Below are 22,974 nucleotides of genomic sequence, written 5' to 3' on the forward strand. Positions count from 1 at the left end.
ACCTAACATAATAATCAGGGAAAGAAAAGCAGAAAATTAAACATCTGTGAGCCAAAACCTTTTCCCATCTGTGAAAAAGACCATGTGATCTATGAACGTGACAAACCCCACTTCCTGTTTGAAGGAGTCACACAGGAACAGGCACTATGTATATGTGCTGCCAGGCACAGAGACACTGAGCTCTCAGCTGAGGCAGAACTGAGCACGTTTGTGCAGGGGAATCGACGCCTCATGCCGCTCTCCAGTCTGCTGTGGGTGTTCCTGGCCTTCACCTTCTCTGGTAGGGACACTTCCAAGCATGGGTGTGAGTGTTCAGGGTGAAATGGCCGCACACAGACATGTGGTGCTTCACAGGGACTTGGGGAGGAAAGGAGGACTGGGGAAAAAGAAGCATTTTATAATTTCAATTTGGTTTGTCTCTGGGTCCTAAATTAATCTAAATCCCACACTATTTTATTTACTACTTCATCTCTGTTTTCTGTTTTTTCCCCCATAGGGTACAGTGTGGCCCAGCAAGTAACTCAAGTCCAGACAGCTGTACCCAGTCAAGTGGGGCAGACAGTCACCCTGAATTGTCGATATGAAGTAAGTTGGACCACGGCCTTCTACTACATTTTTTGGTATAAACAGCTTCCCAGGGGAGAGATGACTTTGCTTATTCGTCAGTATTCAGAACACGGTAATACAAGGAATGGCCGCTACTCTGTAAACCTCCAGAAAGCACACAAATCCCTCAGCCTCATCATTTCAGCCTTACAGCTTGAAGACTCTGCAAAGTACTTCTGTGCTCTCTGGGAGCTCACAGTGCTTGAAGTAATGGGAAAAGCTGAACAAAAACCCCAGAGCTTAATAAGAGAGAGCCCCACTGCTTCAGGACCTTAGTTGAAGTGCACACCTGCACATCCCAGAAGAGAAATGGTAGTCCTGTGGTTGCTTCATCTGTAGTCTGGATCAGAAGATTTAATTCTAAATAAAAGCTCCTTCTAGGTGGATCAGCAGGCTACAGCTGGAACCAGGTGGGCCTGCCCCACAGGAACTGGAGCCTGAAGAAGACAGGGAATCACTGTGGTTTCTCCATCCCTTTGGTCCCCCAATTTCCCACCACTGCTTCGGGTCTCCCATTTGAGCAGGAGGCCGGTAGATGCTGGAACTGGGAAAGCACATTTTATCTCTTGCAACTCCTTTCTGGAGGATCCACTTCACAGCTCTTGCCTTCCCTTTTCACTAAGAGTTTCCTCTGATTGCCCAGGTTGATACAGGCTTTCAGCTGTTGCTAGTATCTTGATGCTTCCCATCTCTTCTTTGTTTTCCTTAACCCTTCGTGCAAATCTATAAATATTGCCTTCATTAAACTTCGTAGTTAAATCTTCAAGTAAATCAAAGATCTTTCTATATTTGGAAGCATGTGTCCACAGTAACTTTCTACTAATACATTCTTCGCTTGAACTTTCAACTTTAAATCAATCATACAGAACATGTGTAAACTTGTCTAAAGCTATAAACTTGCTCCATAATAATTTAGAGTGACTGCTTCACTAAAATACACTCACATCACAAACCTTTGTATAGTTATCTGGAATCGTCATGAAAATCATTTTCTTAGTCCTTTGTTCTTAGACTTTGTGTCACCTAAGGTACAATCAGGGAAGCTGACCATCAGTGATGTCGAATAAGAGATTAGTTATATATAAAGATTAGAACTCAGGCAGTTGCTAGAGCTGATGAAGTAGTCTATACAAACAGAAAAGATATAAGCACCCTAATGTTCATTGCAGCACTAATTACAGTAGGTGGACATGGAAGCAACCTAAATGTCCAAAGATGGAATAATAGATGAAAAAGATATGGCATATATACACAATTGCATATTATTCAGCCTGAGAATGAACAGAACAGTGCCATTCACAGTGGCATGGATGGACCTGAAGATTGTCATGCAGAGTGAATAAGGCCGACAGAGAAAGACAAGTGTCATCTGATATCGCTTTTATTAGATGGAATTTTAAAAAGTGGTATTTACAAATGAAGGTGTTTACAAAACCAAAATAGAACCCAGGATGTAGAAAAGTAACTATGGTTACCAAAGGGGGAAAGGGATATATGAGGGATAAACTGGCAGACTGGGATTCACATATACACACTGCTATATATAAAATAGATAACTAATGAGAACCTTCTGTATAACACAGGAAACTCTACTTAATATTCTATAATGACCTATACAGGAGCACAATCTAAAAAAGAGTGGATATGTGTATACATATAACTGATTCACTTTGCTATACAACAGAAACATTGTAAAGCAACTATACTCCAATAAAAATTAATTGTAAAAGTAGAGATAATAAATCTACTGGAAAAAATAAGAGCTATCAGAACTTTGAAAAAACAGTGATACCTGACTTCTCACCCAAACCAATAGAAGTTACAAAGGGAAAGATTTTTAAAGTGTTTAAGTAAATAAAACTTTCAAGCTAGCTTCTTATGAAAATGAAGATATATATTAAAATGTCTGTGTTGAATATCAATGGTAAGAGGGTGGAAAGTCAATGTGCAGACTTTCAAACTATATTTGCAATGTATATTTCTGAAAAAGGACTCAAATGAAAATAATATATAAAACACATACAAATTAATCAGTAAAGAAAACAGTCAAGAAGAATGGGACAATCTTAGAGATCCAATTCAGAAATTTTTCATTCAATACCTAATAAATATACTAAAACAATATTATCATTGATCAGGTAAGTGAAAATAAAGCTTCCTCTGAGTGCTCCATCTGTATCCTTTCAGCACCCTGAATGTACTAATATAGCTAGGAGAATATGACCCAAGAGGACAGGGAAAAATAACGACTGTCTCAAAGAAAATCAGTGATTAAATAAATTTCCTATAGTTTCCCTCATCTAACCAATGTGGAGGGAAAAAAAAAAGTAGTAACAAGTCACAGGTTCTGGATATTGAAGAAAAGGCAGATTTCACTAGAAAAAAAAGAAAGATGGTATTTTTTTAGCTTATTCTATGTCAGGCACTGTGGTATGCATTTCAGATTCATCATCTAATTTAAATATCAAAACCTTATGAGATAGGTTTTATTGTTTCATTTTTTTTTTATCTTTAGGAAATGAACCATAACTTTCCTAACTGTGAAATGCTTCTCTATCTTTTAGTATCAGCCAGAGTGTAGCATTTTAGGGGGCTCCTGAGGTGCAAGGTCTGGACTATGGAGAAACACTTGGACTCGAAATAGGGTGGCTGGACATCTGAGTGATGGTGACATTACTGGTTTAAACTGGAACCGAAAGTGAACTAGAATAGAAGATTCCAAATCTAGGCACTAAGTCGCAGGATGAGTAGATGAGGAAATCATCCACTAATCAGTTAACAGTGCTGAATGCTTTAGCAAGTTTTTTATATAATAGTATGCTGGAAAAATTGAGGGCTACAATGGGGTATTATTCTCTAAACACTCCTGTGATGCTGTCTTCCCAAACATCTACACGGTGTTATCTCTGAAGTTCCTTTACATCTTTACTCATCTTTACTTGGTGAATTCTTTTTTTTTTTTTTTACTTTATTTTATTTTACAATACTGTATTGGTTTTGGCATACATTGACATGAATCCGCCACGGGTGTACATGAGCTCCCAACCATGAACCCCCCTCCCACCTCCCACCGCACATCATCCCTCTGGATCATCCCCGTGCACCAGCCCCAAGCATCCTGCATCCTGCATCGAACAAAGACTGGTGATTCATTTCTTATATGATAGTATACATGTTTCAATGCCATTCTCCCAAATCATCCCCCCCTCTCCCTCTCCCTCAGGGTCCAAAAGTCCATTCTATACATCTGTGTCTCTTTTGCTGTCTCGCATACAGGGTTATTGTTACCATCTTTCTAAATTCCATATATATGTGTTAGTATACTGTATTGGTGTTTTTCTTTCTGGCTTACTTCACTCTGTATAATCGGCTCCAGTTTCATCCATCTCATTAGAACTGATGCAAATGTATTCTTTTTAATGGCTGAGTTTATTTAAATCTTTCTATTTTCCTTCCTTGAGAATCAGACTCTGGCACACTGCATGTAGCAGGCATGAAAGCTGAAACACTGCCATCTGGTGTCCTACTCAGATGTTTTGTGATACTTACACTGGCTTCCTTGCTGCCCTCTATGCTAAGTCTCTTCAATCGTGTCTGCCTCTGCAACCCCATGGACTGTAGCCAACCAGGCTCCTCTGTACGTGGGATTCTCCAGGCAAGAATACTAGAGTGGGGTTGCCATGCCCTCCTCCAGGGGATCTTCCCAACCCAGGGATCAAACCCACACCTCTTATATCTGCTACACTGACACTCCCATACCCCTTTACCCCTAGTGCCACCTCAGTTCAGTTCAGTTCAGTCGCTCAGTCGTGTCCAACTCTTTGCGACCCCATGAATCACAGCACAACAGGCCTCCTTGTCCATCACCAACTCCCGGAGTTCACTCAGACTCACGTCCATCGAGTCCGTGATGCCATCCAGCCATCTCATCCAATGTCATCCCCTTCTCCTCCTGCCCCCAATCCCTCCCAGCATCAGAGTCTTTCCCAATGAGTCAACTCTTCGCATGAGGTGGCCGAAGCACTGGAATTTCAGCTTTAGCATCATTCCTTCCAAAGAAATCCCAGGGCTGATCTTCAGAATGGACTGGTTGGATCTCCTTGCAGTCCAAGGGATTCTCAAGAGTCTTCTCCAACACCACAGTTCAAAAGCATCAATTCTTCTGTGCTCAGCCTTTTTCACAGTCCAACTCTCACATCCATACATGGCCACAGGAAAAACTATAGCCTTGACTAGATGGACATTAGTCGGCAAAGTAATGTCTGTTTTTGAATATGCTATCTAGGTTGGTCATAACTTTTCTTCCAAGGAGTAAGCGTCTTTTAATTTCATGGCTGCAGTCACCATCTGCAGTGATTTTGGAGCCCCCCCAAAATAAAGTCTGACACTGTTTCCACTGTTTCCACTGTTTCCCCATCTATTTCCCATGAAGTGATGGGACCAGATGCCATGATCTTCGTTTTCTGAATGTTGAGCTTTAAGCCAACTTTTTCACTCTCCTCTTTCACTTTCATCAACAGGCTTTTTAGTTCCTCTTCAGTTTCTGCCACAAGGGTGGTGTCATCTGCATATCTGAGGTTATTGATATTTCTCCCGACAATCTTGATTCCAGCTTGTGTTTCTTCCAGTCCAGCGTTCCTCATGATGTACTCTGCATAGAAGTTAAATAAGCAGGGTGACAATATACAGCCTTGACGTACTCCTTTTCCTATTTGGAACCAGTCTGTTGTTCCATGTCCAGTTCTAACTGTTGCTTCCTGACCTGCATACAGATTTCTCAAGAGGCAGGTCAGGTGGTCTGGTGTTTCCATCTCTTTCAGAATTTTCCACAGTTTCTTGTGATCCACACAGTCAAAGGCTTTGACATAGTCAATAAAGCAGAAATAGATGTTTTTCTGGAACTCTTGCTTTTTTGGTGATCCAGCGGATGTTGGCAATTTGATCTCTGGTTCCTCTGCCTTTTCTAAAACCAGCTTGAACATCAGGAAGTTCATGGTTCACGTATTGCTGAAGCCTGGCTTGGAGAATTTTGAGCATTCCTTTACTAGCATGTGAGATGAGTGCAATTGTGCAGTAGTTTGAGCATTCTTTGGCATTGCCTTTTTTGGGGGATTGGAATGAAAACTGACCTTTTCTAATCCTGTGGCCACTGCTGAGTTTTCCAAATTTGCTGGCATATTGAGTGCAGCCACCTGGGAAGCACTAAATTGTGAGAAAGTCTAGTCAAGGTTGGGCCTGTGGTTGCTGAACCAGTCAGTAAACTCAGTGCAAACATCTAGAGAGAGAGAATTCAGGAGAACTGGCCTTTTTTTTTTTTTTTCCTCTCCCTCTCATTTGCCTGCCAGATATAAAAGGGATTGACTTCAAACATAGAATACATAGGAGGATTCTGGCTGGAGAATAAGAGGCTTGGAAAGAAAGCTCTAAATTACTTCACAAGGTGACAGTTTCTTCCCTGATAAGTGAAATTATGCTTACTGTTATGTCCTTTCTTGTAGTATAGAAATAGCCTGAGAAGTGGGAGCAAGAGTCAATAATGGGAAAAATAAACAATCATAGCAAGTATTGCTTGGTTATACTCATTACATATTATAATATTCCACTCATTCTCTCAATATAACACCTTATGAACTTATTTCCCATTGACAGTGAGAAACATGATAGACCATGGATACTTAGTAGAATACATGTAATATGCTATGTAAGCTGATAAAATACACCTGAGAAAAATATTGAGCTTTATCTTGAGGGTAGATTCCTCTGCAATTTCAAATTCTGTCTCCCAATTTCCTGCCCCAAGAATTTGTACACTGCCTGCAGCTGGTTGAGTGTTTATGACAGGATTTCTGCATCTCTTCTCTTGGGCAGTAAAGATAGAGGTTAGTCATTGAGATAGCTTCCAATTCTGTTCCACTTTTCAGAACACAATTTAAATTTGAGCACGTAGAAGGCACTGCTGTCTAGTTTTAGGACCTACTCTGTTTCCTTTGTTTATTTCAGTTGTTCACTAGAAAGAAGTTTATGTAGTCAGTTTATACTATCAATTTCCCAGAAGTAGATTTAGATTCTGGACAATCTTAATTAGCGCTATCTTGCACTATTAAAATTTCCCTGATTATGTTTTATTTTTCCAACAATATTTTGAGCTTACAGAGAACAGAGAATATTGCTTTTATAACTTTTGGAGCTTAGAAATCATGGGCACGAAATCCTTGTTTAAATAAATGTGTGCATGTTCAACGAAACTAACCTGATTCATGAGCTGTGACACAGGCAATATAGAACATAAATCTTATCTACTTTAACCAGCTCTATTGAGGTATAACTGACATTCCATAAAATTCATCCATTTTGCATCTACAGTTCAATGACTTTTGGTAAATTAGCTTAGTTATAAAATTATTTCCATAATCACAATCATTACCATGGCCCTTCCATGCACTCTCTTTTAGTGGTCTCTCAGGGAAGCTGTTCATCTCATCTGATGCCTCGCAAAAGGATAAGCTGAGAAAGAGTCTTCATGTTTAGTCTCACCATTGCCACAATATTAATGTTGATGCATATTACAGTGAGTCACCAAGCCAGCACAGATTCAGTGTGCACAAGGTCTACACAAGGTCTACACAGGGTCATGGATATCAGGAATCATGGATCATTGGAGGCATTTCGGTCTCAAATTTGTGATAGTTTGTTATGACAGAAGGAGTATTCTAACACATTTCCTAAAAGTAACATTTCTAAATAGCTATAGCCAGTCTGATTGTTTACATTCATGGGATAATGCATTTATTTATTTATTTATTTATTTATTTATCTATCTATTTTTATTTTTACTTTATTTTAATTTACAATACTGTATTGGTTTTGGCATACATTGACATGAATCTGCCATGGGTGTACATGAGCTCCCAACCATGAACCCCCCATCACCCTCCCACCCACATCATCACTCCGGATCATCCCTGTGCACCAGCCCCAAGCATCCTGCATCCTGCATTGAACATAGACTGGCACTTCGTTTCTTACATGATAGTATACATGTTTCAATGCCATTCTCCCAATCATCCCCCCCCCCCTCAGAGTCCAAAAGTCCGCTCTACACATCTGTGTCTCTTTTGCTGTCTTGCATACAGGGTCATCATTACCATTTTTCTAAATTCCATATATATGTGTTAGTATACTGTATTGGTGTTTTTCTTTCTGGCTTACTTCACTCTGTATAATCGGCTCCAGTTTCATCCATCTCATTAGAACTGATTCAAATCTATTCTTTTTAATAGCTGAGCAATACTCCATTGTGTATGTGTACCACAGCTTTCTTATCCATTCATCTGCTGGTGGACATCTAGGTTGTTTCCATGTCCTGGCTATTATAAACAGTGCTGCGATGAACATTGGGGAACATGTGTCTCTTTCAATTCTGGTTTCCTCAGTGTGTATGCCCAGCAGTGGGATTGCTGGGTTATAAGGCAATTCTATTTGGAATTTTTTAAGGAATCTCCACACTGTTTTCCATAGTGGCTATACTAGTTTGCATTCCCACCAACAGTGTAACAGGGTTCCCTTTTCTCCACACCCTCTCCAGCATTTATTGCTTGTAGACTTTTGGATCACAGCCATTATGACTGGTGTGAAGTGATACCTCATTGTGGTCTTGATTTGCATTTCTCTAATAATGAGTGATGTTGAGCATCTTTTCATGTGTTTGTTAGCCATCTGTATGTCTTCTTTGGAGAAATGTCTATTTAGTTCTTTGGCCCACTTTTTGATTGGGTCATTTATTTTTCTGGACTTGAGCTGCATAAGTTGCTTGTATATTTTTGAGATTAGTTGTTTGTCAGTTGCTTCATTTGCTATTGTTTTCTCCCATTCAGAAGGCTGTCTTTTCACCTTACTTATAGTTTCCTTTGTTGTGCAGAAGCTATTAATTTTAATTAGATCCCATTTGTTCATTTTTGCTTTTATTCCCAGATTTCTGGGAGGTGGATCATAGAGGATCCTGCTGTGGTTTATGTTGGAGAGTGTTTTGCCTATGTTCTCCTCTAGGAGTTTCATAGTTTCTGGTCTTACGTTTAGATCTTTAATCCATTTTGAGTTTGTTTTTGTGTGTGGTGTTAGAAAGTAATCTAGTTTCATTCTTTTACAAGTGTTTGACCAGTTTTCCCAGCACCACTTGTTAAAGAGATTGTCTTTACTCCATTGTATATTCTTGCCTCCTTTGTTGAAGATAAAGCATCCATATGTGTGTGGATTTATCTCTGGGCTTTCTATTTTGTTCCATTGATCTCTATTTCTGTCTTTGTGCCAGTAGCATACTGTCTTGATGACTGTGGCTTTGTAGTAGAGCCTGAAGTCAGGCAAGTTGATTCCTCCAGTTCCATTCTTCTTTCTCAAGATTGCTTTGGCTATTCGAGGGTTTTTGTATTTCCATACAAATCTTGAAATTATTTGTTCTAGTTCTGTGAAAAATATGGCTGGTAGCTTGATAGGGATTGCATTGAATCTGTAGATTGCTTTGGGTAGTATTCTCATTTTCACTATATTGATTCTTCCGATCCATGAACATGGTATATTTCTCCATCTATTAGTGTCCTCTTTGATTTCTTTCATCAGTGTTTTATAGTTTTATATATATATAGGTCTTTAGTTTCTTTAGGTAGATATATCACTAAGTATTTTATTCTTTTCATTGCAATGGTGAATGGAATTGTTTCCTTAATTTCTTTTTCTACTTTCTCATTATTCATGTATAGGAATGCAAGGGATTTCTGTGTGTTGATTTTATATCCTTCAACTTTACTATATTCATTGATTAGCTCTAGTAATTTTCTGGTGGAGTCTTTAGGGTTTTTTATGTAGAGGATCATGTCATCTGCAAACAGTGAGAGTTTTACTTCTTCTTTTCCAATTTGGATTCCTTTTATTTCTTTCTCTGCTCTGATTGCTGTGGCCAAAACTTCCAGAACTATGTTGAATAGTAGTGATGAAAGTGGGCACCCTTGTCTTGTTCCTGACTTTAGGGGAAATGCTTTCAGTTTCTGACCATTGAGGATAATGTTTGCTGAGGGTTTGTCATATATAGCTTTTATTATGTTCAGGTATGTTCCTTCTATTCCTGCTTTCTGGAGAGTTTTTATCATAAATGGATGTTGAATTTTGTCAAAGGCCTTCTCTGCATCTATTGAGATAATCATATGGCTTTATTTTTCAATTTGTTAATGTGGTGAATTACATTGATTGATTTGCGGATATTGAAGAATCCTTGCATCCCTGGGATAAAGCCCACTTGGTCATGGTGTATGATCTTTTTAATGTGTTGTTGGATTCTGATTGCTAGAATTTTGTTGAGGATGTTTGCATCTATGTTCATCAGTGATATTGGCCTGTAGTTTTCTTTTTTTGTGGCATGCTTGTCAGGTTTTGGTATTAGGGTAATGGTGGCCTCATAGAATGCAATTTTCTGGAAGAGTTTGAGTAGGATAGGTGTTAGCTCTTCTCTAAACTATTGGTAGAATTCAGCTGTGAAGCTGTCTGGTCCTAGGCTTTTCTCTGCTGGAAGATTTCTGATTACATTTTCAATTTCCGTGCTTCTGATGGGTCTGTTAAGATTTTCTATTTCTTCCTGGCTCAGTTTTGGAAAGTTGTACTTTTCTAAGAATTTGTCCATTTCTTCCACGTTGTCCGTTTTATTGGCATATAATTGCTGATAGTAGTCTCTTATGATCCTTTGTATTTCTGTGTTGTCTGTTGTGATCTCTCCATTGTCATTTCTAATTTTATTGATTTGATTTTTCTCCCTTTGTTTCTTGATGAGTCTGGCTAATGGTTTGTCAATTTTATTTATCCTCTCAAAGAACCAGCTTTTGGCTTTGTTAATTTTTGCTATGGTCTCTTTTGTTTCTTTTGCATTTATTTCTGCCCTAATTTTTAAGATTTCTTTCCTTCTACGAACTCGGGGGTTCTCCATTTCTTCCTTTCCTAGTTGCTTTAGGTGTGGAGTTAGGTTATTTATTTGACTTTTTTCTTGTTTCTTGAAGTATGCCTGTATTGCTATGAACTTTCCTCTTAGCATTGCTTTTATAGTGTCCCACAGGTTTTGGGTTGTTGTGTTTTCATTTTCATTTGTTTCTATGCTTATTTTGATTTCTTTTTTGATTACTTCTGCGATTTGTTGGTTATTCAGAAGAGTGTTATTCAGCCTCCATATGTTGGAATTTTTAAATTTTTTCTCCTGTAATAGAGATCTAATCTTAATGCATTATGGTCAGAAAAGATGCTTGGAATGATTTCGATATTTTTGAATTTATAAAGGTTAGATTTATGGCCCAGGATGTGATCTATCCTGGAGAAGGTTCCGTGAGCACTTTAGAAAAAGGTGAAATTCATTGTTTTGGGGTGAAATGTCCTATAGATATCAATTAGGTCTAACCAGTCTATTGTATCATTTAAAGTTTGCGTTTCTTTGTTAATTTTCTGTTTAGTTGACCTGTCCATAGGTGTGAGCGGGGTATTAAAGTCTCCCACTATTATTGTGTTATTGTTAATTTCCCCTTTCATACTTGTTAGCATTTGTCTTGCATATTGCGGTGCTCCTATGCTGAGTGCATATATATTTATAATTGTTATATCTTCTCTTTGGATTGATCCTTTGATCATTATGTAGTGGCCTTCTTCGTCTCTTTTCACAGCCTTTGTTTTAAAGTCTATTTTATCGGATATGAGTATTGCTACTCCTGCTTTCTTTTGGTCTCTATTTGCATGATGTATCTTTTTCCAGCCCTTCACTTTTAGTCTGTATGTGTCCCTTGTTTTGAGGTGGGTCTCTTGTAGGCAGCACATATAGGGGTCTTGTTTTTGTATCCATTCAGCCAGTCTTTGCCTTTTGGTTGGGGCATTCAACCCATTTACGTTTAAGGTAATTATTGATAAGTATGATCCCATTGCCATTTATTTTATTGTTTTGGGTTCGGGTTTATACACCCTTTTTGTGTTTCCTGTCTAGAGAATATCTTTTAGCATTTGTTAGAGAGCTGGTTTGGTGGTGCTGAATTCTCTCAGCTTTTGCTTGTCTGTAAAGCTTTTGATATCTCCTCCATATTTGAATGAGATCCTTGCTGGATACAGTAATCTGGGCTGTAGGTTATTTTCTTTCATCACTTTAAGTATGTCTTGCCATTCCCTCCTGGCCTGAAGAGTTTCTATTGAAAGATCAGCTGTTATCCTTATGAGTATCGCCTTGTGTGTTATTTATTGTTTTTCCCTTGCTGCTTTCAATATTTGTTCTTTGTGTTTGGTCTTTGTTAATTCGATTAATATGTGTCTTTGGGTGTTTCACCTTGGGTTTATCCTATTTGGAACTCTCTGGGTTTCTTGGACTTGGTGATTATTTCCTTCCCCATTTTAGGGAAGTTTTCAACTATTATCTCCTCAAAGATTTTCTCATGGTCTTTCTTTTTGCCTTCTTCTTCTGGGACACCTATAACTTGAATGTTAGAGTGTTTCATATTGTCCTGGAGGTCTCTGAGATTGTCCTCATTTCCTTTAATTCATTTTTCTTTTTTCCTCTCTGATTCATTTATTTCTACTGTTCTGTTTCACTAAGCCTATCTTCTACCTCCGTTATTCTACTATTTGTTGCCTCCAGAGTGTTTCTGATCTCATTTATTGCATTATTCATTATATATTGACTCTTTTTTATTTCTTCTAGGTCCTCGTTAAACCCTTCTTGCATCTTCTCAATCCATGTCTCCAGGCTATTTATCTGTGATTCCATTTTGATTTCAAGATTTTGGATCATTTTCACTATCAATATTTGGAATTTTTTCTCAGGTAGATTCCCTATCTCTTCCTCTTTTGTTTGGTTTGGTGGGCATTTCTCCTGTTCCTTTACCTGCTGATTATTCCTCTGTCTCTTCATCTTGGTTATATTGCTGCGTTTGGGGTGGCCTTTCTATATTCTGTGAATTTGTGGAGTTCTCTTTATTATGGAGTTTCCTCACTGTGGGTGGGGTTGTATCAGTGGTTTGTCAAGGTTTCTTTTGTTGGAGTTCTGGTGGGTGGAGCTGGATTTCTTCTCTCTGGGGTGCAGTGGAGTGACCAGTAATGTGTTATGAGACATCAATGGTTTTGGAGTAACTTTGAGCTGCCTGTATATTGAAGCTCAGGGGTGTGTTCCTGTGTTGCTGGAGAATTTGCATGGTATGTCTTGCTCTGGAACTTGTTGGCCCTTGGGTAGTGCTTGGTTTCAGTGTATGTATGGAGGCATTTGATGAGCTCCTATTGATTAATGTTCCCTGGATTCAGGAGTTCTCTGATGTTCTCAGGATCTGGACTTAAGCCTCCTGCTTCTGGTTTTCAGTTTTATTTCTACAGTAGGCTCAAGACTTCTCCATCTGTACAGCATGGATAATAAAACATCTAGGTTAAAGATGGAAAGTTTCTCCACATTGAGGGACACCCAGAGAGGTTCACTGAGTTACGTGGAGAAGAGAAGAGGGAGGGGATAGTTAGAGGTGACTGGAATGAGATGAGGTGGGATTAAAAGAGGAGAGAACAAGCTAGCCAGTAATCACTTCCTTATGTGCGCTTCACAGTCTGGACCACTCAGAGGTATTCACGGAGTTATACAGGGAAGATGAGAGGGAGGAAGTAGACATAGGTGGCCAGGAAGATAAAAGAGGGAAATGAAAAGGAGAGAGACAGATCCAGCCAGTAACCAATTCCTTAAGTGTTCTCCCCCATCTGGAACACACAGAGATTCACAGAGTTGGATAGAGAAGAGAAGAGGGAGGGAGGAGACAGAGGACACCTGGTGGAGAAAAAGGAGAGTCCAAAGGAAGGGAGAGTGGTTAAGCCAGTAATCTCGCTCTCAGGTAAAACTGGGTAGTGAAGCTTGGGTTTTTAAATCTACAAAATTGACAACGAAAAAAACAAAAAGCAAAGATTAAAAATCTAGAGTAGAGGTTGGATTTTCAAAAATACAGTATTAAAGAAAAGAAGAAGAAAGGAAAAAAACAAAAACAAAAAAATAGAGCCACAAGAATTATTAAAAAAACAACAACAACCACACAAAGACTATATATGGCATTTGCTGTTAAAAATAGGGTGTGGTTTTTTTTTTTTGAAAAGTAATAGCAGGTTATAGAAAAAGGAGAAATAGAGGACTTAACAATTTTTAAAAATTTGAAAAAAAAAGAAAAGAAGATAAAACAACCACACAACAACATCAACAAAAAATTAAAAATGGGGGGAAAAAAAGAATGGTTGTAAAAATAGTAAAGATATATCTGACCCTTTCTCTGGTGTTGTGGGCAGTGTGGGGTCAGTTCCAAGGCGGTTCCCTTTGTATATCTTATTCTGTTTGCTGGTCTCGTCAGTGTCTGATTTCCATCCTGACACAGAGGGGGTGGTGGTGGACACTTTTTTTTTTTTTAGGTTCACTTGTTCAGTCGTGCTGTGGGGAGGGAGGGGTGCTGCAAACAAATAACCCTCGTGTGCAGGTAGTGTCTCAGCCCCACTGGGCCTGCCCTTGCTCACGGTGCACAAACCACTCAGACTCTACGTTGCTCCACCGGGAACCGTCTGAGGCCGGCCCTAGGCTGCATGCACCTCCCCAGTCTAAGCCATTCAGGTTCGGCGCTCAGGTAGCCTTCAGAGGCACAGATTCATTTGGGACTGCGTTTTGTGCCCTTCCCAGGTCCGAGTAGCTCAGGTGTTTGGCGAGCGTGGTCGCTGCGACTTGGCACCTTTCCCATCTCTGCTGCTCAGTTTTCTGGGTGTACCACTGGCATCCCTTGTGAGGCAGATGGTGACTGTCCAGAACCCCCGGAAGTCTTAGGAAAGAAGCCTGCTTGCAGTTTGGTAGGTAAAGTCTCTCTGGGTCCGGGGCTGCGATTGCCCCCTTCCAGCCCTTACAGCTCTGGCTGCCTGTCACCTGCGGGGGATGGTCTGCAGCCAGCTAGTTCTGTTCCGCCCTTTGTTCTGTGCACAGTCCTGGCGGTGTCTTATGTTCGAGCTTTTTGCATGGTAGCTATCCCACAGTCTGGTTTGCTAGCCCAAGTTAGTTCGCTCTGGCTATGCGCAGGGCATTCCTGCCCGATTCTTAAAAGCACTGCAGCTCGCGCCTCCCGCGCCTCCCTGCCCTGCCCCCACTTGCTAGTGGCGGATGCAGGCGTTTGCCCTGCTTTTCTGCTGGGGGAGTTACTGTTGGGCTTCTAATCTGTTGGTTTTAATTATTTATTTATTTTTCCTTCCTGTTACGTTGCCCTCTGTGTTTCCAAGGCTTGCCATAGACTCGGCAGGGAGAGTGTTTCCTGGTGTTTGGAAACCTCTCTTCTTAAGCTTCCCTTCCTGGGATGGGATTCCCTTCCTGGAACAGAGCTCCCTCCCCACCTCTTTTGTCTTTTTTTTCATCTTTTATATTTTTTCCTACCTGTTTTTGAAGTCAATGATCTGCTTTTCTGGATGCCTGATGTCCTCTGCCAGCATTCAAAAGTTGTTTTGTGGAGTTTGCTCAGCGTTGAAATGTTGTTTTGGTGAATTTGTGAGGGAGAAAGTGGTCTCCCCGTCCTATTCCTCTGCCATCTTAGGACCGCCCCTGCATTTTTGGGATAATGCATTTAAATTGGTCTTTGGCCTATGTTGAGTTCAAACTCTCAAGCATGAAAATACACACATTTATTTGTCACTCAAGAAATGTTTGAATATTCACTATTTACCAGGTATTCAAGTAGTTTCTGGGAACATGGTTATGAACAATAAACAAATATTTATTTAGTGTATATCACATACCTGGGACTTAAATTATAATATGAAAGACAAAATTTCTTGTTTTCATAGATCGTCCCTTCTAGAACATCACAGTCCAATAGAATTCTCAGAGGTGGTGGAAATGGTCTCTATCTGCACTGTCTAATAGCCCCTAGCCTAGTAGTATAAGTGTGGCCTGTAGCCCAGCAGGCTCTCCAGGCAAAATTCTCCAGGCAAGAATACTGGAGTGGGTTGCCATGTCCTTCTCCAGGGATCTTCCTGACCCAGAGATCGAACCTGTATCTCTTATGTCTCCTTGACTGAAAAGCTAAAACTTAATTCTATTTAATTTTCAGTTCAGTTCAATTCAGTCACTCAGGCATGTCTGACACTTTCTGACCCCATGGACTGCAGCATGACAGGCCTCCCTGTCCATCACCAACTCCCAGTTTGCCCAAACTCATGTCCATCACCAACTCCCAGAGTTTGCTCAAACTCATGTTCATCACCAGCTCCCAGAGATTACTCATACTCATGTCCATTGAGTTGGTGATGCCACCCAACCATCTCATCCTCTGTCTACCCCTTCTCCTCCCACCTTCAATCTTTCCCAGCATCAGGGTCTTTTCAATTGAGTCAGTTCTCCGTATCAGGTGGCAAAAGTATTGGCGTTTCAGCTTCAGCATCAGTCCTTCCAATGAACATTCAAGACTGATTTCCTTTAGGATGGACTGGTTGGATCTCCTTGCAGTCCAATTGGCACTCAGCTTTCTTTACAGTCCAACTCTCACATCCATATATGACTTCTGGAAAAACCATAGCTTTGTCTAGGTGGACCTTTGTTGGCAATGTAATGTCTCTGCTTTTTAATATGCTGTCTAGGTTGGTCATAACTTTTCTTCCATGGAGCAGGTGTCTTTTAATTTCATGAAGTGACCTTCTGAAATGACCTGGAGCCCCCCAAAATAAAGTCTGACACTGTTTCCACTGTTTCCCCATCTATTTGCCATGAAGTGATGGGATCGGATGCCATGATCTTAGTTTTCTGAATTTTGAGCTTTAAATCAACATTTTTACTCTCCTCTTTCACTTTCATCAAGAGTTTCTTTAGTTCTTCTTCACTTTCTGCCATAAGAGTGGTGTTATCTGGGTATCTGTGGTGATTGTTGTTCTCGCAGCAATTTTGATTCCAGCTTGTGCTTCATCCAGCCCAGCATTTCTCGTGATGTACTCTGCATATAACTTAAATAAGCAGGGTGACAATGTACAGCCTTGACATACTCCTTTCCCAATTTGGAACCAGTCTGTTGTTCCATGTCCAGTTCTAACTGTTGCTTCCTGACTTGCATACAGATTTCTCAAGAGGCAGGTCACGTGGTCTGGTATTCCCATCTCTTGAAGAATTTTCCACAGTTTGCTGTAATCTACACAGTCAAAGGCTTTGGCATAGTCAATAAAGCAAAAGTAGATGTTTTTCTGGAATGCTCTTGCTTTTTCAATGATCCAGCAGATATTGGCAATTTGATCTCTGGTTCCTCTGCCTTTTCTAAATCCAGCTTGAACATCTGGAAGTTCACAGTTCACATACTGTTGAAGCCTGGCTTGGATAATTTTGAGCTTTACTAGCATATCAGATGAGTACAATTGTGTGGTAGTTTTTAACATTCTTTGGCATTGCCTTTCTTTGGGATTGGAATGAAAACTGACCTTTTCCAGTCCTGTGGCCACTGCTGAGTTTTTCAAATATGCTGGCATATTGAATGTAGCACTTTCACAGCATCATCTTTTAAGATTTGAAATAGCTCAACTGGAATTCCATCACCTCCACTAGCTTTGTTTGTAGTGATGCTTCCTAAGTCCCAATTGACTTTGCATTTCAGGATGTCTGGCTCTAGGTGAGTGATCATACCATCATGATTATCTGGGTTATGAAGATCTCTTTTGTACAGTTCTTCTTTGTATTCTTGCCACCTCTTCTTAATATCTTCTGCTTCTTTAGGTCCATATAATTTCTGTCCTTTATTGTGCCCATCTTTGCATGAAATGTTCCTTTGGTATCTCTAATTTTCTTGAAGAGATCTCTAGTCTTTCCCATTCTACTGTTTTCCTCTATTTCTTTGTACTGATCACTGAGGAAGGCTTTCTTTTCTCTTCTTGCTATTCTTTGGAACTCTGCATTCAAAGGAGTATATCTTTCCTTTTCTCCTTTGCCTTTCACTTCTCTTCTTTTCAGCTATTTGTAATGTCTCCTCAGACAACCATTTTGTCGTTTCACATTTCTTTTTCTTGGGGATGGTCTTGATCCCTGTCCCCTGTACAATGTCATGAACCTCCATCCATAGTTATTTAGGTACTCTATCAGAGTTAATTCCTTGAGTCTATTTCTCACTTCCACTGTTTAATTTTAATTTACTTTAAGCAGCTTTTAGCCAACATATAGGACAGCTTAGTTCTTGATGATGATACTGCACATGCCCTCTAGGCACATGGGGCCAGCCCCCACAATTAACAAACCATTATAATACAAGTTAATAAGTGCTAAGTGAGAAATTCTGAAATTATGTAGAGCCATAGGATGGTACTCTATCCAACTGTTTCATTTTAAGAAACTCTTCTTAGAGGAGTTCATGTCTGATAGATAGATAAGACACTTTTTGAATTATATTGATTTCTTAAAATCCCTGGTATGTGGTAAAGTAACACGGTAAGACAGCCAATATATAAGCTATAAATTGGGTAATTTACAGCCAGAGTATTCTATATGACAGCAGAGAAAAAGATACATTTTATCTTCCATTTTGACATCATAGGTTGTCTAACAATAAATTATGGGTCTTTTCCATGTTTATTACAATTACCTAATATATTCCATCAGTACCTACAGAAAAACACACTACATGATTCTGATAAAATTGGAAATGACAAATGAAACATTTTATTTCATTCTGAAGCCCTGGCTTTTAAAGTATCACAGAATCCATTCCTGAAGGGCAAAATATACCTCCCCAAACACTATTGCGTGGCTCAACTGCTAAAGAATCCACCTGCAATATGGGAGATCTGTGTTCGATCACTGGGTTGGGAAGATCCCCTGCAGAAGGGAAAGGCTACCCACTCCAGTATTCTGGTCTGGAGAATTCCATGGACTGTATAGTCCATTGGGTCGCAAAGAGTCGGGCACGACTGGGCGAATTTCACTTTCATTTCCATTTTTTAAACACTATCAGTATGAGTAAACTCTTTCCAAGCCTTGACAAACACTTACCACAGGAGTTAGAAAAAAATGTTGACAAAGAATAGATACATGTATATGTATAACTGAATCACTTTGCTGTAAACCTGAAACTAGCCCAACGTTGTTAATCAACTATACTCTAAAATAAAATAGAGCTTTAAAATATATCTGCAATAATAACAGAGAACTTTATAAGAAATGTTATAAAATCAGCAATATTTGATCCAACCACATGGGGGCAGCATCTATAAACCCGCCCCTCTGGAAAATAACCTGAGTAAAGCAGTGGTAAGCCTGATTGGCTGCCTCAAACTGCAGTCACTCCTTTCACCTTTCTTTCCAAAGAGCAGTGCAGACCATGTTTCTGTGGGTCTGGAAGAAGCTTGTGCAAGGAAAACCCTTTAGGAGCAGGCAGATTCACCAACTCTTCCTGACGAGGAAGAAGAGGGAGATGCTGCTCATAGCACCAGTGTTAATCTTATGGATGCAAATACCACGTGAGTTTGGGGTTTCCCTGATTGCTCCCAGAAAATTCAGCACAGCAGAATCTTATCTGCAGACAACTGGAGGAGTGGGACTTTCTGATTGAGAGCAAAGTTGTGAAAAGACACAAAAATTTTAAAGTAAGAGGATAGAGGCAATTGAGGATACAGACTTGAAACAAAGGAGAAAAATACACAAGAATGAGAGAGACCAGGGTAGTTGACAGATTAGACATCTAATCAGATTTTCTCTGATGCTTCCCTCTGTTTTTCTGAACAGAAATGAATGGACAACAGATAAAGCATTTTCCTGAATTCTTGCTTCTACAAGAAGGAGAGAACTTCACTACATACTGCAATTTCTCGAGCACATTTTACAACTTACAGTGGTATAAGCAGAGGCCTGGGGGCAGTCCTGTCCTCTTGATGATATTAGCTAAGGGTGGAGAAGTAAAGACACAGCAGAGACTGACAGTTCGGTTTGGAGAGTCCAGACAGCACAGCTCCCTGCACCTCATGGGCACTCAGCCCTCAGATGTAGGAACTTACTTCTGTGCCGCGACACAGTGCTCTGGAAGCACCTGCTGTCTGTCCCCAATCCTCACTGTGGGCTCCAGGGGCCACCCCTCCTCAACTCCCCTCAGAGCAGGGGCCAGAGAAAGCTGAAGTCATGATGTCTATGAAGAAACTGAACTTTTAATTACAAAATTTCGTGGACTCAGACAGTGTTATTGAAGAATTCTGTCAAACATTGAAGAGGAATTGGCATGAATTATACACAATTTCTTCCAGAAAATAGAAGAAAATAATTTCTCACTCATTTTTTAAAACTAGTATTATTTTAGTAACAACATTTTTAAAGAGTCACGAAAAGAAAACTACAGAGAACTATCCCTCATGAATATAGATACCTGTTTGGGTAAAGAATCTGAAAAAAATGAATATATGTATATTTGTAACTGTATCACTATGCTGTACACCTGAAACTAACACAATATTGTAAATCAATTCAGTTCAGTTCAGTCACTCAGTCATGTCCGACTCTTTGTGACCCCGTGAACCTCAGCACACCAGGCCTCCCTTCCATCACCAACTCCTGGAGTCCACCCAAACCCATGTCCATTGAGTCGGTGATGCCATCCAACCATCTCATCCTCTGTTGGCCCCTTCTCCTCCTGCCCTCAATCTTTCTCAGCATCAAGGTCTTTTCAAATGAGTCAGCTCTTCGCATCAGGTGGCCAAAGTATTGGAGTTTCAGCTTCAACATCAGTCCTTCCAATGAACACCCAAGACTGATCTCCTTTAGGATGGATTGGTTGGATTTCCTTGCAGTCCAAGGGACTCTCAAGAGTCTTCTCAATCACCACAGTTCAAGAGCATCAATTCTTCGGTGCTCAGCTTTCTTTATAGTCCAGCTCTCACATCCATACAAGACCACTGGAAAAACCATAGCCTTGACTAGATGGACATTTGTTGACAAAGTAATGTCTCTGCTTTTTAATATGCCATCTGGGTTGGTCATAACTTTCCTTCCAAGAAGTAAGTGTCTTTCAATTTCATGGTTGCAATCACCATCTGCAGTGATTTTGGAGCCCAGAAAAATAAAATCAGCCACAAATAAATTGTATGCCAATAAAATTTTTAAAGGCAAAAAAATTAACAAAATAATAGTAAGTAGAATTCATCACTATATAAAAATAATGATATACCAAGCACAGGTGGATTTTTTTTACTTCAATGTTTGAAAATCAGTGATGGAATCCATTATATTACATGGTAAAAGGAAATCATGTGATTATCTCAATCTATGCAGAAAAAGCATTTGACAAAATTCAACAGTCAACTGTGGTGAAAACTCTGAGAAACACAGGAATAGAGGGGGAATCTCCTCAACTTCTAATTATGTGCTTACTAATGTAAGACTATGTTCATTTCCTATCACTGGGAACAAGGCAAGAATAGCCACTCATCATTTTCCTTCAACATGTGCTAGAAATTCTGTTCAGTGTAACAAAGCAGTAAATGTAAAGGCAGTCATAGAGATCAGCAAGAAGATGTAAGACTGCCACAATTTTCAGACAATATAATTTTCTATTTAGAAAATCTCAGAAAATCTACCAAAAAAAGCCTTTCTAGAACCATTAAATGGATTCAGCAAGGTCACTGAATGTAAGATCAAAATACAAAAATAAAATGTATTTCTGTCTACTAGCAGTGAACATGTGGACACATAAATTAAAAATACAATACCATTTACAATGACTCAAAAAAAAAAGCCAAAAAACCCAAATCCTTGGAAGTAAATCTAACAAAACATATACAGAACTTTTGTGCTGAAAATTATAAAGCACTGATAAAATAAATCAAAGAAGACAAATGAAGAGATATCCTCTGTTTGCAAATTAGAATCCTCCAAAAAGTACATGTGTCCTTTCTCTCAAATTGATATACACACTTTACATAATGCCTGTTAAAAAACAAACAACCCAATCAAAAAGTGGGAAAAAGACCTAAAAAGACATTTCTCCAAAGAAGACATACAGATAGCTAACAAGCACATGAAAAGATGCTCAACAATGCTCATTATTAGAGAAATGTAAATCAAAACTCGGAGAAGGCAATGGCACTCCACTCCAGTACTCTTGCCTGGAAAATCCCATGGACGGAGGAGCCTGGTGGGCTGCAGTCCATGGGGTTGCTAAGAGTCAGACATGACTGAGAGACTTCACTTTCACTTTTCACTTTCCTGCATTGGAGAAGGAAATGGCAACCCACTCCAGTGTTCTTGCCTGGAGAATCCCAGGGACGGGGGAGCCTGGTGGGCTGCCATCTATGGGGTCGCACACAGTCGGACACGACTGAAGCGACTTAGCAGCAGCAGCAGCAGCAAATCAAAACTACAATGAGATATCACCTCACACCAGTCAGAATAGCCATCATCAAAAAGTCTACAAACAATAAATGCTGGAGAGCATATGGAGAAAAGGGAATGCTCTTGCACTGTTGAGGATATGAACTGATACAGCCACTATGGAAGACAGCATGGAGGTTCCTTAAAAAACTAGGAATGAAACCACCATATGACCCAGATATCCCACTCCTAGGCATATACCCCGAGGAAAACAAAATTGAAAAAGACACATGTATCCCATTGTTCATTGCAGCACTATTTACAATAGCTAGAACCTGGAAGCAACCTACATGTCCATCAACAGATGAATGGGTAAAGAAATTGTGGTACATATTCACAATGGAATATTACCCAGCCATAAAAAGGAACACATTCTAATGAGGTGGATGAACCTAGAACCTATGATACAGAGTGAAGTAAGTCAGAAAGAGAAAGATAAATAATATATTCTAACACATGTATACAGAATCTAGAAAATTTGTAATGAAGAATTTATTTACCAGATAGCAATGGAGAAACAGAGAGAGAATAGACTTATGGATGTGGGGAGGGGGGAGGAGAGGATGAGATGTATGGAAAGAGTAATGTGGAAACTTACATTACCATATGAAAAATAGATAACCAATGGGAATTTGCTATATGGCTCAGGCAACTCAAACATGGGCTCTGTGTCAACCTAGAGGGGTGAGATGAGGAGGGAGATGGGAGGGAGGTTCAAAAGGGAGGGGGATACATATATATACCTATGGCTGGTTCATGTTGAGATTTGAGAGAAAACAACAAAATTCTGTAAAACAATTATTGTTAAATTTTAAAAATAAATAAATGTTTTAAAAATCCATGCAGGATTTTTTTAATAAATACAGGCAAGGTTATTTTAAAATTTGTATGAAAAGACAGCAATACTGGAAAAGCTAAAGTAACTCTTTAAAAAAGAAGGAAATGGAAGCCATCAGTCTACCTGATTTCAAGCTATAGCTGTAGTAATCAAG

General features: G+C 39.6%; 1 gene segment (V, D, J or C); it reads left to right on the forward strand.

The window, feature by feature from the left end:
• LOC102183586 lies at positions 232–882 on the forward strand. The segment is given in 2 exon segments: positions 232–280; positions 497–882. Coding segments are annotated over 2 exon segments (435 nt in total).

The sequence above is a fragment of the Capra hircus genome, chromosome 10, assembly GCF_001704415.2.
Source record: "Capra hircus breed San Clemente chromosome 10, ASM170441v1, whole genome shotgun sequence".
Classification (NCBI taxonomy): domain Eukaryota; kingdom Metazoa; phylum Chordata; class Mammalia; order Artiodactyla; family Bovidae; genus Capra; species Capra hircus.